The sequence below is a fragment of the Dermochelys coriacea genome, chromosome 1 (genome assembly GCF_009764565.3).
Source record: "Dermochelys coriacea isolate rDerCor1 chromosome 1, rDerCor1.pri.v4, whole genome shotgun sequence".
In the NCBI taxonomy this organism is placed as follows: Eukaryota; Metazoa; Chordata; order Testudines; family Dermochelyidae; genus Dermochelys; species Dermochelys coriacea.
The window spans coordinates 236867485-236893340 of record NC_050068.2 but is presented as its reverse complement, the minus strand read 5'-3'; the positions used below and the strand labels follow the sequence as shown (position 1 = coordinate 236893340).

At 41.9% G+C, this 25856-nt stretch overlaps 1 protein-coding gene across 29 annotated transcripts in view; it reads left to right on the top strand.

Moving 5' to 3' along the window:
* Positions 1-5478: 5478 nt before the first annotated feature.
* The window catches only part of PLEKHA5 (pleckstrin homology domain containing A5), a 267659-nt gene continuing 247281 nt past the window's right edge, over positions 5479-25856 (top strand). For 6 of the 29 annotated variants that reach the window (XM_038399862.2, XM_038399939.2, XM_038399871.2 and 3 more), the window contains exons 1-3: positions 5547-5742; positions 5838-5914; positions 8486-8543. In XM_038399862.2, coding sequence (XP_038255790.1) covers positions 5654-5742; positions 5838-5914; positions 8486-8543 — 224 coding nt within the window. In that variant the 5' untranslated portion in view covers positions 5547-5653. Of the gene's footprint in view, positions 5743-5837; positions 5915-8485; positions 8544-23546; positions 23606-25856 lie in introns of those variants that run through there. The other 23 variants (XM_043516724.1, XM_038399835.2, XM_038399818.2 and 20 more) reach the window with 11 other exon arrangements.

Below are 25856 nucleotides of genomic sequence, written 5' to 3'. Positions count from 1 at the left end.
AAAACACGTGGCCACAAACAGTCACTTGTCCTAACTGTGCTTTTGACAATTCCTTTAAAGAATGGATCATTTAAACTTATTTTGCATTTAACCTATTTGTATATATTCAAATGAGGATGTATATGAAACACAGCAAGTCTTTGCATATAGTGGTACTCAAACATAAGGAAAAGATAGGAAGTATGGCAAGAGCCCACCCTGGCTTAACCAGGAGATCTTCAATGATCTAAAACTCAAAAAAGAGTCCTAGAAAAAGTGGAAACTCGGTCAAATTACAAAGGATGAATATAAAAAAACCCACAAGTATGTAGGGACAAAATTAGAAATGCCAAGGCACAAAATGAGATCAATCTAGCTAGGGACATAAAAGGTAACAAGAAAACATTCTACAAATACATTAGAAGCGAGAGGAAGACCAAGGACAGAGTAGGCCCGTAACTCAATGAGGGGGGAAGGACAATAACAGGAAATGTGGAAATGGCAGCAGTGCTTAATGACTTCTTGGTTTTGGTTTTCACGAAGAAGGTTGGTGGCGATTGGACATCTTACATAGTGAATGCCAGTGAAAATGAGATAGGATCAGAGTCTAAAATAGGGAAAGAACAAGTCAAAAATTACTTAGACAAATTAGATGTCTTCAAATCACCAGGGCCTGATGAAATGCATCCTAGAATACTCAAGGAGCTGACTGAGGAGATATCTGAGTCATTAGCAATTATCTTTGAAAAGTCATGGAAGACAGGAGATATTCCAGAAGACTGGAAAAGGGCAAATATAGTGCCTATCTATAGAAAAGAGAAATAAGGACAACCTGGAGAATTACAGATCAGTCAGCTTAACTTCTGTACCCAGAAAGATAATGGAGCAAATAATTAAACAATCAATTTGCAAACACCTAGACGATAATAAGGTAATAAATAACAGTCAGCATGACTTTGTCAAGAAGAAATCATGTCAAACCAACCTGATAGCTTTCTTTGACAGGGTAACAAGCCTTGTGGATGGGGGGAAACGGTGGATGAAGTATATCTTGACTTTAGTAAGGCTTTTCATACCGTCTCCCATGACCTTCTCATAAACAAACTAGGGAAATACAACCTAGATGGAGCAGCTATAAGGTGGGTGCATAACTGGTTGGAAAATTGTTCCCAGAGAGTAGTTATCAGTGGTTAACAGTCGTACTGGAAGGCCATAACCAGTGGGGTCCCACAGGGATTGGTTCTGGGTCTGGTTCTGTTCCATATCTTCATCAATGATTTAGATAATGGCATAAAGAGTACACTTATAAAGTTTGCAGAGAAACTGGAGAAATGGTCTGAAGTAAATAGGATGAAATTCAATAAGGACAAATGTTTTAAGAAGGAACAATCAATTGTACACGTACAAAATGGGAAATGACTGCCTAGGAAGGAGTACTGCAGAAAGGGATCTAGGGGGCATAGTGGATCACAAGCTAAATATGAGTCAACAGTGTAACGCTGTTGCAAAAGAAGCAAACATCATTCTGGGACATATTAGCAGGAATACTGTAAACAAGACACTAGAAGTAATTCTTCCGCTCAACTCCGCACTGATGAGGCCTCAACTGGAATATTGTATCCAGGTCTGGGTGCCACATTTCAGGAAAAATGTGGACAAATTGAAGAAAGTCCAAAAATGATTCAGTGTCTAGAAACATGATCTAAGAGGGAAGATTGAAAAAATTGGGTTTGTTTAGTCTGGAGAAGAGAAGGCTGAGAGGGGACATAACAGTTTTCAAGTACATAAAAGGCTGATACAAGGAGGGAGAAAAATTGTTCTTCTTAACCTCTGAGGATAGGACAAGAAGCAATGGGCTTAAATTGCAGCAAGGGCGGTTTAGGTTGGACATGAGGAAAAACTTCCTAACTATCAGAGTGGTTAAGCATTAGACTATATTGCCTAGGGAGGTTGTGGAATCTCCATCATTGTGGATTTTTAAGAGCAGGTTGGACAAACACCTATCAGGGATGGTCTAGATAATACTTAGTCCTGCTTTGAGTGCAGGGGACTGGACTAGATGACCTCTCAAGGTCCCTTCCAGTTCTATGATTCTATGACAACAAGCTGACTTAACAATAGGTGTGCTATCTGTCTTTGTTTTTTGAATTTTAATAAAATCCTCTATGCACATAATCCAGCCTCACAAACTGAGTGTTTCTTTCCTCTGCTCCCAATTCATCTACCACTGTTGTGCTCTGTTTTTTCATGCAGTCTCACCACAGTTGATATGATAGTCCTTTTCTGTAGCTCCTGTCTTCTGGAACATTCAACCTGTATCTCTCTTACCCATCAGCTCTCATGGTCTTTTCTCAAATATCATTTGAAAATATATATTTTCTCTTTTGTTTTTGACTATTTTATTTTAACTTTTTGATGGTATCATTTGTATTGCATATATCTAAAGCAGTTGTGATCCATTTCAGTATGGAAGAATAAGAAATCAAGTAGTGGTGTTTTCAAATGATATTTGAATGATATGTGGCACCCAGTATATCTTGTTCTGACAGCCTGCAATTCCCAAGTGTCGCACATGCTCAGGGTCTACCTTATCACCATATCTGGGGTCTGGAAATAATTTTTTCCCCAGGTCAGATTGGCAGAGACCCTGGGTTTTTTTTGCTGGTCTGTGCACCATGGGGCATGGGTCACCTGCAGGTTTAAACTAATGTACATGGTGGATTTTCTTTAACTTGAAGACTTGAAATCATTATTTGAGGACTTCAGTAACTCAGCCAGAGGTTAGGGGTATATTAAAGGCATGGGTGGCAGGTATAATAGGCAAGGGGATGCTGTGCCTCCCCTAGCACAGTTGTCCATGCTGCCCAACACCTGGGCTTTGGTGCCCACCCCGCCTCTTCCCCATCCTGTTCTGACCCTTCCTCCTCTCCTCCCCACCCCCTTCAGGGGTCTGCGCAGCTGTGGGCCCTCTCCCTCCTCCAAACCCTCCATCCTGCGGGGTGTGTGTGGGGAAAATAGGTGGGGTGGGGAGGGGATCTCTGAGTAATTTTACACAAGTGAAAAAGCCTTCCAGAAACCTAGTAGCAGATCACTGAAACTGTTAAAGGGCTATTAAAGTGGTAATGAAGCCATTTAACAGGCATTTGCCAATGCGCAGGAAACCTTTGGCTACATTCAGCTGGCTTATATATTGTAGGAAAATATGTTGTTGGGGTTTCCAAACGACCCATCAGTTATTCTCTGTACCGAGCAGAAGTATTTTTGACTAACCTGGCTCAAGGAGGAGCTGACATAGCCAGTGAGTTTATTTCTTGATCTAGTCGTTTTATTCAAACCCAGTTTAAGTAAACGAGTCTGGCAGGGAATTCTGTGTAAGAAAGGTTATTAAACTACTGCCTTAATGCAGGCTGTCAATGACAAACACTTTTCAGAAAGAGAGATTAGGCTTCACTTTGGCACAGGTAGCCCGGCTTTTCATCTCTCTATATAGTATACCTGGAACTCCTGACCATGCAGAGGAGAATCCAACTGGCAATTGATTTATAGCTGTTGCCTGTTGAGTTCTCTTGGGTAATGTTATTAGTGCTTTAGGTCAAAAGGGGAGGGGGGTAGCAGGGTGAGGAGGTGAGCAGTGAGCCAGCTGCACGGCAGAATCTAGTGGGGGGGGGGGAAGAGAGAGGAGGAGAGCAGCAGATGGGCGAGTGGCAGGCTGGCGAGGAGGAGATGACTGGAGGGGAAGACCTCAAAGTGTGTGTGTGAGAAGTAGTGAGTCAGCGGTGGGTGGGGCCTGGGGTAGAGCAGGGGTGAAGTGTGGGTGGGGCTGTTGGCAGAACAAGGAGCAGAACAAGCCTCCCCCAGGGGAAGTTTCACCAACTGCCCATGAATACAAAAATGGGTGGATGAGGTTCTGTGGCCGGCAATGTGCAGGAGGTCAGACTACATTATCATGATGGTCCCTTCTGACAATAGTCTATTAGTCTGAGTCTATGAACAGGGAGGATTTTTAACTTGTACTTTGATGCTTTAAGGCATTTGACAGGGACATAAGCTATGATCTGCTCATAGGTTTCCATTCTTCATGGTCTGAAAAGGACAAAACAACACTTAAAGATTTTTTTTTTAAACTTGGCTGTAACTCAACTGTGTCCTAACACTTTGACCACAATGTCTGAGAAGAGTGAAGTCATGTCAGAACTGTGTTTAGAAAACATGCTTTGTCTTAACTTGTCAAAAGTTGCTTAGAGAGGGACAAGGTTGTCAACTTCCAATTCACTTTTGGATACAGGGATTTAAAATATTTCAGTGTACCCTTCATGAGGAAATTAGGACCTGCTAATTTATTGTAAAGAACAAAAAACTCCCGTGTGAGGGTGCTCTTGAGTGTTTTCATTCATTACTTACTCTTGCAGTTAAAACTAAGAAAGTATATGTAGATGAACATAAATATACATATTACAGGGGGATTATTCACATGAGTAAAGCTAGATCGGTGCCTCCATTTGTTTTTTTTCCTGCAAAATTGGAGTCTTTGTTACCCAAATTACTACTAACACCTTAAGCCCTGATCCTGGGGCCACCTTACTGGGCCTCACACCCCTCAAATGCACCTCATTTTGAGGAACACTATAATTTTATTCTCCAAGTTCCGCACCCATTAGGGGTCTCCTCCTTTTTACAGTTGAAAGTGGCTTATATAGGAAATCTTTGTATCCTAGATTAAACCAAAAGTTGTATCCAGTGCAAGGAAAGCCAAGTGCTTGAAGAAAACCAAAAACGAAGAGTACGTGTGGCACCTTCGAGACTACCTGGTTTATTTGGGCACAAGCTTTCCTGGGCTAAAACCCACTTCAGCGGCTGGTTTCAGAGTAGCAGCCGTGTTAGTCTGTATTCGCAAAAAGAAAAGGAGGACTTGTGGCACCTTTGTTAGTCTCTAAGGTGCCCCAAGTACTCCTTTTCTTTTTACTTCAGCGGCTGCAACCCTTTGAGTTTCCTGCAGCAACCCTGTGTTGGTGCTCGGTCGATCCCGGGCATGCTGTATCCCACTTCGGGGCCGTAGAAGTTGGAGGGAGGGAGGTGACACATGTGAACAACTGCAGGGAGGAAAGCTGGTGTCCCCGTGTCAGGTTAATTGCGCCTTTCGCTCCCTGCCCGGGGTTTGCTCAAGGGCTGCCCCCGAGCCTGCTCCGCTCCCGGGGCAGGGAGTTTAGGGCTGCAGGCGCGCTGGGCTCCTCGCCACACAGGTGAGGCTGAGAGAGTCCGGCACCTGCCCGGTACTTCGCCCGGCCTCCGCGGACGCGCGCTCTCCGGCAGCGTTTGTTTGCTAGCGCCCGCCCGGAGCTCGCAAAAGTGGCCGGAGGGCGGGCAGAAGCGGCGGCACCCAGCGACCGTAACGGCGCGCGAGCGCCGCCCCCCTCGCCAGGCCCCCTGCAGGACGCGGAGCCACCCCGCTCCAGGGCGCCGCAAGAGCAGGCGCGCCCCCGCAGGCAGGACGCCGGGCGCGCCCCCGCGGCGGCAGGGGCGGGGCCGGGCCGGGCGGTTGGTGCGGTTTCCTCTTTCCCCCCATAGGTGTTGGTGGCGGCGGGGACGCGCCCGCGCTCGTGGCCGCGCGCAGCTCGCTCCCCCCCCGTCCCCACTCGCTCTCCCCGGCTGCGCTGGTGGCGGCGGCGGCTCGGCCATGGCGGACCTGAGCGCGGAGCGGCTGTGCTCGCTGCCCGGCAACTGGAGCTACGGGATCAGCCAGGGCGGCCGCCTCTTCTTCATCAAGTGAGTGCGGGGGGCCGGGCGGGGCGCGGGGCTGGGGCGGGGCTGGCGTTGACTGACCCGGTGTCTGTGTCGTTCCCCCCCCCCCCCCCCCGCAGCGAGGAGGCGAAGAGCACGACCTGGCTGCACCCGCACACCGGAGAGGCCGTGATCACCGGGCACCGCCGCAGCGCAGGTAACGGCCCCGCCGGGGCAGCGACCGCCTGGGGAGCCGCCGCCTGCGAGTGCAGATTCCCCTTCCTCCCCCAGAGCCTTCCCCCCCCCCCCCCGCCGTTTCCTCACCCCGCCCCTGGCCCCACCCCCGGGAGCTGCCTCACCCCTCTCTGTTCCCCCAGAGCCTCTTGTTCACTCCCCCCTTCCCCCCACAACCGCTGCCTCCTCCCGACTCCCCTCACAGCTGCATCCTGCCCCCCCCCCCCCAGCAGCGCTGCATCCTCATCCCTCCTTTCGAGACCTTGGCACCTAAAGGGAATGACGATAGGTGTCCTGGAAATGCCTAGGGAGAGCCCCCTAAGTATAGTCCTCTAGAACCCCCCCCCCTTTTTTCCAATATAGGCTGAGAGCGTGTGCGTGTTTCTAAGTGACAGAGAGGTGGCATGGGTAGGAGGGAAAAGGGGCTGAAGCATGAGGAGTAATTGGGGGGTGGAGGTGGAATCAATCTCCTCTGAGGCTGCTGTTTGCTCCTCTCGGGAGAAACAGCAGCAGAAGGAGGTGCTGGAGGAGGAGGATTTTCAGCCGACGCTCTGGAGACCCAGCGCCAAACTCTCGCTGCTGGAACTGCACGCAGGCTGCAAATGCCATTGGGAGGCTGTGCCTGTGTTTACAAATGCAGTTGTTTTCGTTCGTGTAAACTACGGGGGAGAGAAGAGGAGAATCTGTAGCTGATCAAGTTATTGGAGAATTCCTCTTTCGTGTTTGCATTCAAGAGGTTCTTTATTTTAAAATATCACCCGGGGTTATCGAAAACCATTGACTATACTCCCTCCCCTTTCTTCTGTGAGTTGGGAACAGTTGGGGGAGTGGGTTTCTGATTTTAAATCTCCCTACACTTTTATCTGCAGTGAATAGCTGTGAGTTATAACCATGAGCCTTTGAAATGCAAGAAGTAGAGCCATTGGTTTCATGTTCTTCCCCTGTGTAATTAGCATTTATGTTAACTGAGAAATTTATCTTAAATCCACTATGAAGGGATAAAGGGGCATATGTACATGAGGTACATTTGCTGTTGGACATTGCTGCTAGTCAGACATGAATTCCTTGTTAAATAATTAAGTGCTCTATTGAATCACTGATGTTTTATCCTAATCACTTAAATGCTTGATTTTTATTTCTACCTTCTTGTTTGCCATTATCCTCTTTTAGAGGAAACCGTTTTATTATGAAGTATTCAGGTATTGGTCTAATTGGGGAGTTATTGACAGGTAAACTTAAATTTTCTTTTAACATTAGTGTGAAATATTTTCTGTGTGGTATCATGTACGTATGATAACAGATACAGTATCATGTACAAAACAAACCTGTATCTTTATTTTCTGTTTTCATGTGCACGTGTTCATTCATTTCCCATATATAGACAGAATTTTGTAACTTATTTTGGCTGATTTTGGTCTTGTAACCTAAATTGAAGTCTCTGTCTTTAGGAGGGATTGTGACCGAATAACTGATCTACATGCACATTTTGCAAAAAAAAAAAAAAAAAAAAAATCATTCAAATATTTCACACTGTTAGCAGGGAATTGTCGTCTTTAAAGTCCACGTCCCTTGAGAGTTGAGGTAGTATCTGTTTTGCGAGAACACCATTATGGGAGACTTGTTCTTTCTGCATGTGATGGCCATTCCTGTTTACACTGGAGAGGCATCCTGTTGGTCCATACTTTTCCCTAGTCTTTTTTCAAAAGACTCTATAGATTTTTCTTTTCCTAGAGGAGACTGCGATATATCATGAAGTGAAAAAGCAGACTGGAGGGATAAAGAAAACAGACACATTAGACTGGATAGTTTTGTCTTAGCTTTGAAAATGAATTGTTTTAAAAACCCCAAACATCTGTAGATAGCCTTTTATTTCCTTAAGTCCACACAAAATCCCCACCTTTTACAGGCTCGGGGACAGATATTAAAAGGTATTTAAGTATCTAAACATGTAGGTACTGGGACTTTAAAGGTCTAATACCTTTAAAAATCTGGTCTTCAGTTTATTCTATGAAGATTTTACTTCTCTAGATGGGGCCTCTGCCTTATTGACTCATTTTGCTTAGGAAACTGATACTCAACAGAGGCGAAAAAATAAGTCACCTCTTTTCCCCCCTAGATGTGAGATGAATGTATTTTCATGCAGTGTTGAACAGAGTTGTCAACTCTGCAAAAAATAAAATAAAATAAAATAAAAAAAAAATAAAGTTGATGTGTGTGTCTTAGAGACAGTGTTTAGTGATATACCTATGCTAATATGAACCAAATATCTTCTGTGGTATATTTTAAGAGGATATCATGCTTGTTAGGATGCATATGACTTATATGCACTGCAGAACTTGGTAAATTGATTTGCTTAAACCTTTACCTTATCAAGTAATTTAGAACTACTACTTTTTAAGATTAGGCCTGCAACAATTCTAATTATTGTTTAAAGAGAAGGAACACTTCAGGGCTTATGTAGACAAAGGTACATATTGGCCAGGTATGCACGTTGCTGTAACTCTGTGCTAAGCTAGTCTATAAAATTTATGATGTATCACTTCTTGTTTTCTAGACTTACCCACAGGTTGGGAAGAAGCATATACTTTTGAAGGTGCAAGATACTACATAAAGTGAGTTGAATGATAGTTTGTCAAGATACTAAAATTTGAAATTTCCTAAGTGTGGCTGTATATTATTCTTAGTGAGTACATTTTAATTCAGGATTAAATGCAATCTATGAATAATCACTTTAAAAGGAGTGTGCACGGTATGATAGCAGAGATCAATTGTATTTAGTTTATTTTACATTGTTACAGCAATGATTTCTTGAACTTAGTGTCTAGATATTTTTTTGAGCGCTTCAGGTGCAGATGGAAACTATCATATGTGCTATGATAGTGTGTACACATCTAGCAAGAAATGGCTGGAAAATTCAAGATATAACCTGAGTTTGTGCACATATGTGCTTATGTGATGTGTGTATCTAAAAACTTTTCAGAAGGACAGTTAAAAAAAAAAATTTCTTGTTGGGACAGGATTCCTGGCTACCAAACATCGTATATATAGTAATTACATTTTTAAACCACTAAACTGTCAGTTTTGTTTTTAATCTGATTTTTCTTTTATCTTACATTTTTTCAGAAATTCTGCAAAAGAAAAAACTGTCTGCATTTACCATTGTGTGCTTAAATATGTCCTATTGTAACTTTAGCACAGTTCTCAGTTGAAGTAGTTTTTCAAATGTCTTTGATTAATGAGATGAGGTTTTTTTGTGACTTGACCAGATTTTTATAGTAGCATAGGATGACTTGATCCTTAAGCTGTTTTCAGAATTTTTCAGTACATTAATATTTGGGTAGAATAAGCCAGGTCCTTACCCTCCCTCCCCCCCGCCCTTTTTTTTAATTTTTTTAAGTGATTGTTTTGGGAAGTGTCCACTTCGGTTATTCTTTTAACTGAGAAACAGAGGTGAGGCTTTTTTTTTTTTATAGTCAAAAGTAGGTTTTAGACCTTTGCAGACTTCTTAAAACCTTTTCAATGTGAGGTGAACATAATATTCTACATTGCAATTCCCCCCTCCCCCCCAAAAAAACAATAAAAAATCACAACCACCTATAATATAGAGGAGTGCTTCCTCCTCTTCTGTTCAAGCTTTAGGCACTCCAACAAATTGTAAATGCCTTCAGACTTACGAAGGCACTTCTTAGTATGCTGAGGTCTGATATACGTCCCTTACTTGCATTAGTAGTGTATAAATGGGATAACTCTTATGAATAAGCACTGCTAATGCAAGAACAGTAGGCTACTGCCCATTTTTCTACAGTTCTTTGCAGTTTTCTGCTGTGAATGTTGAGGAAGGTATGTGATATTTAAGTTGTGCCAGATGGCAAGTGATGGGTACAATATAAATGATTGTATTGATTTGACCCACTGTGTAAGTCTTTTAGAACTGATTTTTGAGTTTTCTGATTTTGATTGTAATACCAAAACTTGCAATTGGAATCCTTACCAAGCTATCTCAAAAGGCCTAGTTGTCGATGGACTGTGACTTGTAGTTCCGGGAAGCTTGTTTGTCAATATTAAAATGTTCTTTCCAAAGGCTACTTTACTATACTGCATTCATGCAACTTTAGGTAGAAATGCTGTAAAATGAGGGGATAAAGAAACGGAATGTTTAAAATTGCTCTGAACTGTGTCAGGAACTTGCTAATTAAGAACCATGCTGTTCATAGTGAAAAGCACATTTTGCAAATGTTCAAACTTACAGCTCTTGCGGCACAGAAGTTAGAAATGTTATCCAAAGTACATATTGCTGATAGTACTTTCAACACCAAATAGTTGAAATATTATAAAAAGAAAAGGAGTACTTGTGGCACCTAAGAGACTAACAAATTTATTTGAGCATAAGCTTTCGTGAGCTACAGCTTACTTCATCGGATGCATTTGGTGGAAAATACAGAGGGGAGATTGATATACACACACAGAGAACATGAAACAATGGGTTTATCATACACACTGTAAGGAGAGTGATCACTTAAGATAAGCCATCACCAGCAGCAGGGGGGGGAAAGGAGGAAAACCTTTCATGGTGACAAGCAAGGTAGGCTATTTCCAGCAGTTAACAAGAATATCTGAGGAACAGTGGGGGGTGCGGTGGGGGGGAGAAATAACATGGGGAAATAATTTTACTTTGTGTAATGACTCATCCATTCCCAGTCTCTATTCAAGCCTAAGTTAATTGTATCCAGTTTGCAAATTAATTCCAATTCAGCAGGCTCTCGTTGGAGTCTGTTTTTGAAGTTTTTTTGTTGAAGGATAGCCACTCTTAGGTCTGTGATCGAGTGACCAGAGAGATTGAAGTGTTCTCCAACTGGTTTTTGAATGTTATAATTCTTGACGTCTGATTTGTGTCCATTCATTCTTTTACGTAGAGACTGTCCAGTTTGGCCAATGTACATGGCAGAGGGGCATTGCTGGCACATGATGGCATATATCACATTGGTAGATGCGCAGGTGAAGGAGCCTCTGGTAGTGTGGCTGATGTGATTAGGCGCTATGATGATGTCCCCTGAATAGATATGTGGACAGAGTTGGCAACGGGCTTTGTTGCAAGGATAGGTTCCTGGGTTAGTGGTTCTGTTGTGTGGTGTGTGGTTGCTGGTGAGTATTTGCTTCAGATTGGGGGGCTGTCTGTAAGCAAGGACTGGCCTGTCTCCCAAGATCTGTGAGAGTGATGGGTCGTCCTTCAGGATAGGTTGTAGATCCTTGATGATGCGTTGGAGAGGTTTTAGTTGGGGGCTGAAGGTGATGGCTAGTGGCGTTCTGTTATTTTCTTCGTTGGGCCTGTCCTGTAGTAGGTGACTTCTGGGTACTCTTCTGCCTCTGTCAATCTGTTTCTTCACTTCAGCAGGTGGGTATTGTAGTTGTAGGAATCCATGATAGAGATCTAGTAGGTGTTTGTCTCTGTCTGAGGGGTTGGAGCAAATGCGGTTATATGGTAGAGCTTGGCTGTAGACAATTGATCTTGTGGTATGATCTGGATGAAAGGTGGAGGCATGTAGGTAGGAATAGCGGTCAGTAGGTTTCCGATATAGGGTGGTGTTTATGTGACCATCGCTTATTAGCACCGTAGTGTCCAGGAAGTGGATCTCTTGTGTGGACTGGTCCAGGCTGAGGTTGATGGTGGGATGGAAATTGTTGAAATCATGGTGGAATTCCTCAAGGGCTTCTTTTCCATGGGTCCAGATGATGAAGATGTCATCAATGTAGCGCAAGTAGAGTAGGGGCATTAGGAGACAAGAGCTGAGGAAGCGTTGTTCTAAGTCATCCATAAAAATGTTGGCGTACTGTGGGGCCATGCGGGTACCCATCGCAGTGCTGCTGATTTGAAGGTATACATTGTCCCCAAATGTGAAATAGTTATGGGTGAGGACAAAGTCACAAAGTTCAGCCACCAGGTTAGCCGTGACATTATCGGGGATAGTGTTCCTGACGGCTTGTAGTCCATCTTTGTGTGGAATGTTGGTGTAGAGGGCGTCTACATCCACAGTGGCTAGGATGGTGTTTTTAGAAAGATCACCGATGGATTGTAGTTCCTCAGGAAGTCAGTGGTGTCTCGAAGATAGCTGGGAGTGCTGGTAACATAGGGCCTGAGGAGGGAGTCTACATAGCCAGACAATCCTGCTGTCAGGGTGCCAATGCCTGAGATGATGGGGCGTCCAGGATTTCCAGGTTTATGGATCTTGGGTAGCAGATAGAATACCCCAGGTCGGGGTTCTAGGGGTGTGTCTGTGCGGATTTGTTCTTGTGCTTTTTCAGGGAGTTTCTTGAGCAAATGCTGTAGTTTCTTTTGGTAACTCGCAGTGGGATCAGAGGGTAATGGCTTGTAGAAAGTGGTGTTGGAGAGCTGCCTAGTGTATTTCTTTAAACGTATGCTGCATTTTAGTGCAATCTGCTTGATATGTTATAGCAGTATAGTAGTGTATCAGTCTATACTTTAAAATGTGAGGGATGAACGATGATGTTCTTGGCTTTAGTTTGTGTTCATTGTTTGTAAATGCAGTATTTGAGGCTGTTTACACGTTTTCATTACACTGGCTTTTTTCCCCTAAAATTTCCTACCATTCAGCTCCACCAGCATTAGCAACTATGAGTGGTAGAGTAGACAGGACACCTTAACCAATGTTGTCTAACTTGTGAAGTGCAAGTGTGGATATGTTATAATGTGGTTGTCTGATAGTTGTGTTCCCAGAATTGGTGGAGAATGGTGGGTTGTTTATTGGGGAAGGGAGGTGCTAGTATGGACAAGATCATAGTGTGAGGCAGTTTTCACTGTAACACCGCTCATATTAATATTTTGTGTGGATACATTGTTTTGATATTCTAAAATTAACTAATCATCTTAATGAATATTTAACACTTAGAACAATAATAAAAAATAAAATATTAGAATCTTGTGGATTATCTGATTTGCCTAAATAAGAACATAAGAAAAAGACAATTTATTCCATCTTTGTTCCCAGTTAAAGGTTGTAAAAGAGAAGATGACCCCAAGTTATATTTAAAGAGGGAGTAGACGGAAGTTAGTGGAACTCTGCAATGGTGTTTTTTAGCTATGCACGTGTGTAAATTTTCTCTATGGTATGCCATAATGTATTCCAAGAGAAAATAGGTGGAAAATATTATTTCTGTGATAGGAAACTTGATTGTAACTTTTGAAATGTGATTTCAAATATGCTTGTTGCGTTAGAAAAGGGGTGGGCAAACTTTTTGGCTTGAGGGCTACATCTGGGTGGGGAAATTGTATGCAGGGCCATGAATGTAGGCTGGGGCAGGAGGTTGAGATGCAGGAGGGAATGCGGGGTGTGGTGTGCAGGAAGGGGTTCAGGGCAGAGGATTGGTGTGCAGGAGGGATGCAGGAGGGATTCGGGGTTGGTACCCACAGGCTCTGGCTGGCACCGCTTAACTTGAGCGGCTCAGGGGTGGCAGTGGCGTGTTCCGGGGCTAAGGCAGGCTCCCTGCCTGCCCTGGCCCTGCGACGCTCCTAGAAGTGGCCAACATGCCCAGTAGTGGCTCCTGGGGGTGGGGTGGAGCAGGCGGCTCCGCTGCACGTTGTCCTCGCCTGTGGGTACCAACCCTGAAGCACCCATTGGCCACGGTTCCCTGTTCCCAGCCAATGGGAGCTGCGGGGGGGGGGTGCATGCAGGCGAGGGCAGAACACAGAGCCCTCTTCCCCTCCCTCCTCCCCTGCCCACAGGGGCCTCAAGGATGTGATGCCGGCCACTTCTGGGAGTGGCGTGGGGCCATGGCAGGCAGTGAGCCTGCCTTAACCCCTCTGCGCCACGGAGCTCGCAATCCTGCAGGCTGGATTGAAAGCCCTTATGGGCTGAATTTGGCCTGCGGGCCGTAGTTTGCCCTCCCCTGAGTTAGAATATTGAATTAATTTTATTTATTTATTTTTGCAAATGCTGTGTAATCAGATGGAGGTAATATAAAGGAGAATTTGGATCAAGCAAATCTTAACTACATGCTTTAGTAATGGCATTTAAACAAATGTCTCAGATTACATTCTGTATTGAAATGTGATTATTTAAAGAACATTTTTTGTTGGGGTGCATATTTTCATTTTCAGAATATGTAAAGTTCGTTCCATGTTTCTATTTTAGATTTTCTGCTTGGCTTTGGGTCTGTACTAATTTTAAAACACAGATAGGTAAATAGAGTTCTGCTTGCTCTGGGTAATGAGATTCTATCTGAAGAATTTGAATAAGATTTATTTAATGAGTTGGGAGTTGGACTTTGAACTATCTTGCAATTTGGGTTAGTAGAAGAAATCCAATACAGAAACTAAATAGCATGGTAGAGGTAGAGGCTGTCTCTTTTTGCTGCGGAATGTCAGTGGCCAAAGCTTATTGCTAACTAAAAGCAATATGTTTTTCCAATGTCTAAGTATTTCATTAGTCTACTTCATTTATCAGTTTGTTGTATACTTTAGTTATTTAGAACAACTATTATGGCACTCCATGAGTGTGTTGAATCACATTGGAGTGTCTTTTTCATGCATGTATTCTTTTTTCCTGAATACACTTTACATACATCTGTACATTAAAGTTGTAAAATTAGACGTGTACAATCAACTCTCCTTCCTAGTTAAAGAAAATTGGGCTGTTAAGTTATTATGAAGTGAGACATGGGTTGCATGTAAACTACATCTTGCCCCATTCTTTTTCGTAATTGTACACTTCTCTCTGAAAAATAACACTTTCACATGTAACAATTGTTTGTAGAATTAATACTTCCAATTATCACTTGCATTTCGTTTCAGTTATCTCACTTGTTAGGTAAATACTTTCACATGGTATGTTCAAATAAGTTAAGATTAAGCTAGTATGGAGAAATTGAATTTGCATAAATGAGCTCAAATTGTGGCAGTAAGTGCCATAGGAATGTCACTAAAATTAGGGGTGGGAAAGCAAAATTTTCCATTGAGCCAGTTGTATATCTTTTTGGTGAAGAGCTGATTGTCATTGCTGGAAAGTGAAATATTCTAGAATAGGTAGTGGCACTGCAAGTTTAAATAGTACAGTGGTCAGACAGATAACTGCCAATAAGGTTGAGGCATATTTTGTTTTGGAGGGTCTACTTTTAGGGATGTTCAGTCTGTCTCAGTTCATTCTTGGTTGTGTTCTGCTGGGACATCTATACCAATTTGGGTAGTGTAAGGTGTCAGTCTTCCCTTGCTGAGAAATGCAAGTGCCTGTACATTAGAATTAGGGCTGAGCCTGCTAACTTACTTTACGTGACCTCCAGTTCCTCCAAATACCATCCAATGTGACTTCCAGAGAGAATAAAACCTGGATTTCCTTTAAAATCTAAGAAGCTTGCAAAAATTCCAGAATTTCTTCAGAAAGTGTTTTTTTTGTTTTTTTTTTTTTTTTAAATCCCACTCTTGGACTTGAGTTTTAATGTCTTAAGAGTTGAGATTAGGCATACTGCAGAAACGTTACAGTTTTGCTGTTAAACTACAGAAGTGCATATCACATGTAATACTTCACAGATGGTAAGCTGCATGGGTCTGTGCTACAAGTTGTGTTGGTGCAGCAATCCCAGTAGCTGAAATCCTAGAGTAGGTAAGGGCTGAGGGCTTGTCTACACTTAAAATGCTACAGTGCCATAGCTGCGCCACGGTAGCGCTTCAGTGTAAGCACTGCCTATGCCAACAGTAGGGATTCTCCCATTGCTGTAGGTAATATACCTCCACAAGGTTGACAGAAGAATTCTCATATCAGACCTAGCACTGTTTACACCGGGACTTAGGGTGGTTTTACTGTGCAGCTCAAGGGTGTGGATTTTTCACACTCCTGAGTGTACTTATGCAGAGCTAATTTTCTAGTGTAGATCAGGCCTGAGTTTTCATAGACTTCAAAGTAAACACCATTAAGATGGGTGAGAATTTTAGTGGTGGTAGAGTAGTGTGGCTGTAGACTCACAAGACAACAGTGCATTGGTTTCTGTTGCCGCTTCTATAATTGCAAATGAAGACTCTGTGGTGCAGCAGGACTTGTGATAGTTGCAACTGGTTAGAACTTGCCTTAACTGTTTTCTTTGACCTTGTCTAAATACAGATGTGCGCTTGTTCAAGTAATAGTGCTTTTTAAAAAAAGGTTTAGTTAAACCAGAGCAGAAATCCTGTTTGGGCATACTTAAACTGATTTTAAACCTCATTTATATAATTTAGCTTGCATTGGTAAGTACATCTCTGTAAGCAAAGTTTAAAATCAGTTTAACAATGTGCACACAGGGCTTTGCACTAGTTTAACTAAACTGGTTTTTAAAGAAACCTCTTTAGGCAAACTGGTGCAAGCTTCATGTAGACAAGGCCTTAAAATTGCCTGTCTTTTCTGTAGCCCTCCTGCAGCTCTAGTGGCAATAGACTGGATGGGAACACTAGTATGCACTAAGTCAGGGGTTCTCAACCTTTTTCTCTCTGAGGCCCCCCTCAACGTGCTATAAAAACTCCAGGTCCAGCGGGAGATGGCTCGAGGCAGGGGCCTTAGACATAGGCATAGTTTGACTTCTATTTTGGGGGCAGGGGGCAGAGGCCAGCAGTCCAGGGAGGGAGTGCCACCTCCACCTCCTGACTCACCTCAGCAGGCCATCTGCCTGTCTGGGTTGAGGGGTGGGGTGCAACCAAAAATTATAACTCAAAGGCGGGGTGCTTCACTCAGAAAGTTTGAAAACAGCTTAGGGTGCAGGGAAGGGGTGGTTAGGGGCTGTGTGCGGTCAAGGGGGTAGCTCAGGGCGCAGGGAGGGGGGTAGCTGGGACTCTGTGCAGGCAGGGTGTAGCTCAGGGTGTAGGAGAAGGTTACTAGGGGCTGTATGCCTGGAGGGGTCTGATAGCCATGGAACCGGATCTCCCAACCTGGGTGGAAAGGGGACTGGGACTTGGGAGCTGAGGAGCAGCTTCAACCCAGAGCACCAGCAGGAGAGGAGAAAATGCTGCATCTGCCTGCTCCATGGCACCAGGCAGAGCAGCAGCTTCTCTGCACTGCCTGGTGTAACAGCAAAAACAGCAGCTGGCAAATTTTCCCACCAATAGCAGTTACTTACTGAGCCTGCTCAGTTTGGGTGAGCATGCTCAGTACAACCTCTGTAGGAAATTCTGCCAGGGAGCTGTTTGCCACCACATTGCCTCTAGCTTCTCGCCTCCGACCTGGCCAGGGGGCTGGGAGAAGAGAGGGGAAGGTATGTGGAGCTGCCCCCTGGACTGCTGTGCTCTTGCGCTGTAGGTTTTTTTGGGGGGAGGCAATGCCCTCTGTGTCCACAACTCTGCCCATGGGCTCACAGCTTCTACCCCACAGGGAGTACTAGGGCTCCTGGCTTGAGCCCTGTGCCTCCTGGCTTGAACCCCGCAGGGGATGCTAGATCTCAGGGTCTGGGTTTCAGCCGCGGGGCCCCATGGTTCTCTTGAAAGGACTCGCAGAATCCCAGGGGGCCACGGACCCCTGGCTGAGAACTGCTGCACTAAGTGGTAAGGGGTGCATCACACAACTTGGAGCTCAGCCCCTGAGCAAAATGTGGCGCTTGTAAGGAATTGCTCTAATTAAACAATTAATGGCCAACCACTGATTTGGCTGCACTGGTATTTACCCCTGGTGTAGATAGGCAAGATATTATAAGCCCAAATTGAACAGAGAAATTGTACCAGTGCAAACTGCAACATGTAGAGGTTTCGCATGTCTGTGTTTAGGGTTTCTACCATACAGATGCATTGGTGGGTACAATTCCTAGAGTAGATGAATCCTGAGATTCGGAAGGATAAGGGATTATAAGTAAAGATTGTCCTGTATGAAGCCTAGTCTGCTCTTAAAAAATTAGATCCATTTACTTGCATTACTTGGGGCTGTGAAAAATTTCATGCCCCAAGCACTATAGTTTAGGTTGTCTAACCCCTGGTAAGGACATGGTTAGTCAGTGGCATGATTTTTGCTACTGCCTCTTGGAGAGGTGGACAAAAGCCCTTCTTTAGACATAGGAAGCATATGCATTACAGCACTACAGCAGCACAGCTGCAGTGCTGTAGCATCTATACTGTAGACGCAACTTTAGGAAAAAAGACTGGAGTTAACCAGCATGTATTAACCAACTCTGATCTTATCTTGAGTTCTCTCCTCCTCAGGACAAACCCAGAGAGTTTAGAATTTTTTTTTTTTTTGGTTTTTTTTTTTTTTTTTTGTTAATGTTATTGGTTAATGTTTTGGATAAAGGATAGTTCTGTTAATGGTTTAATAGCCTTCCTGTTGAGCTAAGATGGTTTGCTGTGATCTTTACCTATTCTGACAGGTTTCAGAGTAGAAGCTGTGTTAGTCTGTATCTGCAAAAAGAACAGGAGTACCTCTAAGGTGCCACAAGTACTCTTGTTCTTTTTACCTATTCTGAGAAGGTCTTCCAGGAAAGATCAGACGAGATCACTGGGATTTCTGTGATAAAATACAAAAAGAAAAATCCATTTTTGAAAGAGAAATGGAATTTGAGGAATAATAGTTCAGATTGCCTTCATTACCTTAAAGAAGTCTCTCCCCCCCACCCCCCAAAAGCACAAGACCAGTTTAAAAAAAACAAACACTTTTTTGGTTGCTTTTAACAAAAATTTCTTGACTTCTACAGAAATTGAGAATGGCCTGAGACTTTTTATATAGATTCCTGGCCTTTATAAGATTCCCCCCCGCCCCCCCATAAGTCACTATAGATCTCTGGGCCAGATTACAGACTGGAGGGTTTGAGAGGCTGTGTTCCTCTGACAGGTCCTAGAAAGAGGGGTCTTTGTCAAATAGCAAAGTAAGAACCTTCACCTGTGACAATTCCAGATTGTACTCTGGTGGCTTGTGATTTTAAAGTGGGTACTATAAAAGATCTTGAAAACAAACTGTAGTAGTCATGTTTTAATTTTTACCTCCTTCAAAATATTACACAAATAAAAAAACTAAATACTAAGAGTGGTGGTAAGAGATGGTCTATATAGAAGACGAAAAGACAAATAATCATAATAAGCTGTGAGTCCACGGTCACTCTTTCTGAGGAGGGGGAATGGAAGAAGGCACAGGGGCTATATAATTTGACAGGAAAGTTTTAAAATTAAAAAAGAAAGCTGTGCTAGTTTGTAACTGATGGAGCTTAATACCGTTCACCTTCCTGTCCCTGCTTCGCTTTGCTTCCTTTGTCTTAAGTTCAGTCTCTGTCTATATTGGGACAATTAGCTATGTTAATTAGAACACTTTAGTTAGTGAGACCATACTACCTATATGTGTGTACAATATCTAGTGTATTACGGTCTAGATTGGTGGCCTTGACCACTACTAAATACATTGTAAAAAAAACAAACAAACAAATCACCCAACAACTAATATTCAAACACACTTCAAAGGTATTCCTTGGTTATTTCTCTAGTGGGTGGAGTACTGAACGTAAAAATCAAGAAAATAGTTGTGCTCTATGTACCTTTACACTGTGTGTGACAAATTGATTTCCAGTTGCTGAGCCATTGAATCCTTCTGTGTTTACACTGTAAATTCCACAGTCCCATAAAATATCTTACTCATAGTAAGGATGGCTTGGAAAATTGTGTGAAGAAAATAAACTAAATACCTGCTGCTATTTCTTATTAGTGTGTAAAAATGCAGTACTCAGTGTAATCACGTGCTATAAAAGCTAAACTTCTCTCTATAACACATTAAATTAACTAAAACTTCTCAATATGAGATTAAAATTAAATTGAATTAATTGAGAAGATGCTTAAGATACTGAAGGCTGCATTCTATCTATTAGCCAATTAATAATCTCATTTAATCAAGTTTAAATGGCTCAGTAGTTTTTGTAAAAAGTGATGCTTCAATCTCAACCTCAGTCTTAGCTGTTTATTGAGTTGGTAATGGGGGGGAGTGTGAATGTGCTTTGTTTTCAGGTGCCCTTTTGTTTTGGTATTACATATGAAAGGAGGATAAACAGTAAAGCAAATACTGATCATAACTTTGTGTGGGTGGCTAGTGCAGTTGTTATGAACACAGTGATGCATTGATTTTTCCATTGGAAAAATATACATCTGGACTAATTTGCACACCAGTATTTCTGTTAAAGACCGAGAAGAGGAAACTAAAGGAGAAGAAAAACCTCTTTGGTGCTTAACTAATATTGTCTTTTTCCCTAGTTCTCTAGTCAGTTCTTTCAGGACCTTTTTCCTTTTCCCCAGCCTCCATGCCTCTCTGGAAGCCTACTAGATACATTTTTCTTACTGAAATGAAGTCCTAAAAGAGCTGAATTGGCAGCCCAGAAACTTTTTGGAATGTTTTAGAGTAGAAATATATTTGATGTAGTTACTCTTCAGTGAAACCTTTTCAGATCCAAATGTTAGCTTCATCCCAACGCACACTTTAAATTTTTCACTTTAAAAGCATTTATTGCTTTCTAATCCGAGTGTTTATGTATATTTATTGCATTGGGTCAGAAACCAGAATCTGTCCTGGTGCTGTGATAAGCCTTCTTTTCCTGTATGTGTTCTACAGTGTGCTAGCTCTTGTTATAATGAATTAATGTACATTGTACCAGAGGCACAGTTTGGTTCAGGCTAAACTTCGGTGTCTGACTGTGTGAGCACCAGTGAAGTACAGGGATAGTACCTAGTTGGAAATTGAACCCCCAAACCTTAGCTGCTGGGATTCCTGTCAGGGTGCTGTCTGTATGTTTTTTGTATCCTTTGTCAAGTAAGTGTGTAAGTTTTGAATATTGCTCGTCTTCCCTCACCATCTCCTTCAGAAAGGAGGTGGGGGAAGAAACAGCATATTCCTATTGTGCTTTGGACAACAAAAAGTCCTCCTGGATCCAGCAGCTAATTCAAAACCCAGTACTTTCCACTTCCGTTTGAATCTCAGGTTAGGGTCCTTACTTTCTGTTGCTGCAAAGAAATTCATACTGATGAGCTCACAAGTTAGAATTGCAGCTGGAAAAGAATCTTTTTGTGATTTGTATAGGCAGGAGTAAAGAATTTTGTGAACAGGAAAAGGGGTAAGAAGAATGCTGTTGAATCAAGCAGTGGCTTCCTTTGAGTTTCCAGGTGGAGTTTAGGACTTTACAGGTTAAATTTAAGTGGTTTGATCTTCAACTGTGTGCGTGCAGCTGCTGCAATACGACACAGGGTAAGAGTCAGTTGGCTGAAGAGCTTGGGCTAATAGCCTCCAGGTTTAAACAAGAGGGAGTTAGGGCCAGGGTGGTGTGGGCTCGGTGAGGAATCCTATGCTCTGTAATTTTTTTTCTTGTTAATTCATACAATATCAAGGTTGGAAGGGACCTCAGGAGGTCATCTAGTCCAACCCCCTGCTCAAAGCAGGACCAATCCCCAATTTTACCCCGGAACCCTAAATGGCCCCCTCAAGGATTGAACTCAAAACCCTGGGTTTAGCAGGCCAAATTCACCCCTTCCCTTGTCATTCAAGAGAACTGGGATTTGTTAACCTTTAGGGCAGAGTGAAAAGTACATGTATGTACCGAAGCTTTTTAATGATAGGGGAGAATGCCACTTGGTACAAATTTTAATCCGACTTGATTTTTATATGGTGGCTCATTGCACAGCTTCTACATTCTTATTGTAGGCTTTATTTTATTAATGAAAATTATGCTTAGAGAAGTTGAGAATAGACCCTTTAATGAAATCCAGATAATCAGAATTAGGGCTTTCATTTAATGCTTCATGCAGTGTTGTAGCTGTGTTGGTCCCAGGATATTACCGAGACACAGTGAGCGAGGTAATAACTTGTATTGGATCAACTCCTGTCGGTGAAGGACAAGCTTTTGTGCTTACACAGAACTCTTCTTCGGATCTGGGCAATGTATTCAGTGTGTCACAACTAAATAAAGTGTGGAACAGATTGTTTAGCCGAGTGACTCTCAACCTTTCCAGGTTACTGTACCCCTTTCAAGGAGTCTGATTTCTCTTGTGTACCCCCAGATTACCTCACTTAAAAACTATTTGCTCACAAAATCAGACATAAAAATACAAGTGTCACAGCACGCTATTACTGAAAAATTGCTTACTTTCTCACTTTTAATATATAATTAATAAATATATAAATAATAAAATCAATTGGAATATAAATATTGTACTTAAATTTCAGAGTATAGTATATAGAGCAGTATAAAAAAGTCATTGTATGACATTTTAGTTTGTACTGATTTTGCTAGTGCTTTTTATGTAGCCTGTTGTAAAACTAGGCAAATATCTAGATGAGTTGACGTACCCCTAGACCTGGGATACATTTACACCTGGTTGAGAACCACTGACATAAGATGTTAAAACATTTCAAGAGACCATTCAAGGTAAAGTGGTCTGTTAACATCACCAGTCATAGTGGGGAAAGGAAAGAAGCTTTGGCGGGGTGGGAGAGAAGTTGTTATAGACTGTTGCAATAAACTATAAATTCAGTGTATTCAGTCCATGGTTTTTAGTATTTAGCAAAGTTGTGAGTTTAGGATCCCAGGCTCGTCTTTTGAAGGTGTTGTGTCCTCAAAGGAAACCTGCACAATGGCTAAAATCATAAGCCTTGCTCTTAAAGTTTCTAGGTGGAGATTTTCTTTGCATAGACCTAGAGAGCAAACTGTTGCTGTGATGTGGGTCAGTGATTTAAATCGGTCAGTTTCTACCCAAGGCAGTGCATGGTACCCACTAAGCCTTTGGGAGACCCAAATTGTGAATGGTATTTAAGAAAATGTTCACTTTGCTTATGTAGATATGCATTCTAGAACGATTACAGTGCACTTTGTCCAGTAAAGAAAAAGTGAGGGTTTCTATGCAGCCAGTTAATGCCTGTCTGGGTACTTTGAGGGAATGTGCCAATGCTATTGCCCCTGGTGAATGCACCGCTGCTAACATTTCTAGTCCAAACCTTTGTACCTTTTCAATAAAATAACTCGTTGCTTCCTACAAGTTGTCAAGTTATAATATGTTGTTTTATTGCAGGGTGGATAAAAAAAACCAATGATTTAAAAAAATCGGATTTTTTTTATTTAAATTGGATTTTTTTTATAATGCTTTTTGAGGAAAAAAATCTAAAGATACATTATAGCTCAAAGATATCTCATAATGGAATAGGGATTATAAATTCTAATTTTATAGTATGAGACAATATGTTCATGTAATGTTCAAGAAAAGTTTTGTAAATGAGTTCCAATAGTTCATGGATTAGGGACCCAATCTTGTAGAGTTAAATTACAAGCATTAAAAAAAACTAATGGGACAGGCACTATCTCCAGCTCGTTTTCTTGCTAATATTCTCAATACTCGATACCAGGGTCAAACCTTAACTGCTGAAGAAGAGGAGGTGGCTATGACATCCAGCAATCATCCTCCATAATGCCAACTATAATAAGCTTCAGAGCTAAGGTGAACCATTCAAGAAATTATGTTTGGAAGTCACTTAAGCACTTGGATTCAGAGACTGTCAAAGTGATGATCTCACTTTTAACAGCAGTAGCTTCTTCTGCTGGTGTAGAAAGAAAGAATATTTTCTTCCTGTGGACTAATTCATTCCAAATTGAGAAATCATTTGGGACCTGAAAAAGCAGGAAAGCTTGTTTTTCTTTTCCAGATTATGAACAAACAGGAAAATGAAGGTGAAGACGACTGAGTTAGCTGCAGAAGCCAATATTTTAAGTTTCTCGTGTTGACCTGGCTGACATAGTCCATTTGATTTTTTTTAAATATTTCATTTAACTGTTTTAGTTAAAAACAATTTTAACAAAAACCACCCTGATTTTAAAAAACTTGAATGTTTAACTAAATTAAAAAATTCTTATGCTTGTTTTGTTAAAATATTATGTTTGCTGTTGAAGAAAAAAATGCAGAATACATAATGTTGTTTTAGTTAAATAAAACAATTTAAATGTCTGTCCGGTGATGTTCTCCTCCTAATACAGCATGGCAAGAAAATCCTCCAAATATTAGTTTATCTCTCAATGACTTCATAAATATCTGCTTCAATTACCTTTGGTAAATGAAATAACCAAACAATCATTTATTTTCTGATATAGCTGTAAAACTAATCTGAAAAGTTTTCAAAATAAATCACTTAATGTATACTGTATACCTTCTAAAAATGAAACCTTCCACCGAATGCATCTGATGAAGTGAGCTGTAGCTCACGAAAGCTTATGCTCAAATAAATTTGTTAGTCTCTAAGGTGCCACAAGTACTCCTTTTCTTTTTTGCGGATACAGACTAACACGGCTGCTACTCTGAAACCTATCTCTGAGTTGTGAAGACTATGTATTAAGGTTATAACCAAACCAACAAGAATGCACTTTATGTAGAAATTCATGATTAAATCGAGTCTTCCTGACTAGTGATTTAAATCAAATCCACCCTGTTTTATTGTGAACACTGAAAAGTAGTCATCAGCTGGTCTAATCGACATTTAGGAACGGTGAGAGGGGTTATGGCTGTGGAAGGGGCAGGAAATTGAGGTGAGTCATAGGCAAGCCTTGGATTGGTTGTTTGAGAACTTGTATTTTATTAGTCCCTTTAATAGTGTCAGAATCTGTGAGTGAGAATGAATGGGTTGTAAAATGAGATGAAGATCAGCTTGTATGTTTCAGCAACTGTGGGATTGGCAGAGTAAAGGTATGTGTGTTAATGGGGCATTTATAGCATTCCTTTCTGCATTTCCTAATTTTGAGAAGTTTGTTTTGCTCAGTATACTGTTCTTCAAGGGGATGACTTGCAACCAAGCAACCTTGACCCTGGATAACGTAGCTTTTTGCCATTGAATAGCTTTATTATTGTAAACCATTAGCATAGACTCAGTTTACACTTACATTTTACCCTAGTTTCAAAGCAGGTAAATTGCAATGGGACAAATCATGCTTCATTTGTGCAAATTTTATCTGATAGGGTTTTGTACCAGTCTAATAGCTACACCATCCATCAGAAACCCAGGGCAGACAGAGCCTCAGCTAGTGGTCCATCAGTGCTTTTGACTCAAATGATTTGGCCCTTCTTCATCATTTCTGTGTTTCAAAGTCTGAATCTGCTTTTCTGGGCATTTGCTACTTCATAAACAAGGCTTTCTGTTTTTTTCACAGGAAATTTTAATGTCTGCCACTTTTCTGTTCCTTTCCTCTTTGACCTTCTCTCTCCTTCTTACTTATTTCAGAGTAGCAGCCGTGTTAGTCTGTATTCGCAAAAAGAAAAGGAGTACTTGTGGCACCTTAGAGACTAACAAATTTATTAGAGCATAAGCTTTCATGAGCTACAGCTCACTTCATTGGATGCATTTGGTGGGAAAAAAAAACTTCTTACTTATATGCCCTTGGAACTCCTCCCTCCCATTTCACCGTTACTTCTAGCTCTAGTAACAAAACTAGCATTAGACATGATTTCCCTCAATTGGACAGCATGCCAAGCTTTCCTAAGGGGGAATTGTGAATACTGTGAGGTCTGGAGCCTAAATGAAACCTGCAGTATGTTCTGCTGTTCTAATTTAGGATTGTTTTAGCAGACATTGATAAATATTGCTAGTTCAGGATTCTAGCTTTCTCACTAAACTCACTTTAAGAAATTGATAAACTTAATGGTGGCAAGAATGATTAGCTGATAAATAAAAAGATGTGGATACAAATTTGTGCATATGTTTGGTAGATCCCCAATTCTTGTATGATGCATGACTTTAGACTGGAAGTTTCTTGGGGCAGCGACTGTGTTTGTCAGCATGATGTCTAGTGTAATGGCACCATCACAATATAAATACGAAATAACAGACAACCTGCATCCCTAACTCCCTCTCGCCCCAAAAAAGAAAGGAATTCTATTTATGCAAGAGTCATCCATCCACTTAATTTAAAAACGGTATTTTCTAGTCCTGTTTGCTTCATACAAAACCCTTGAGGACTACACCACTCCC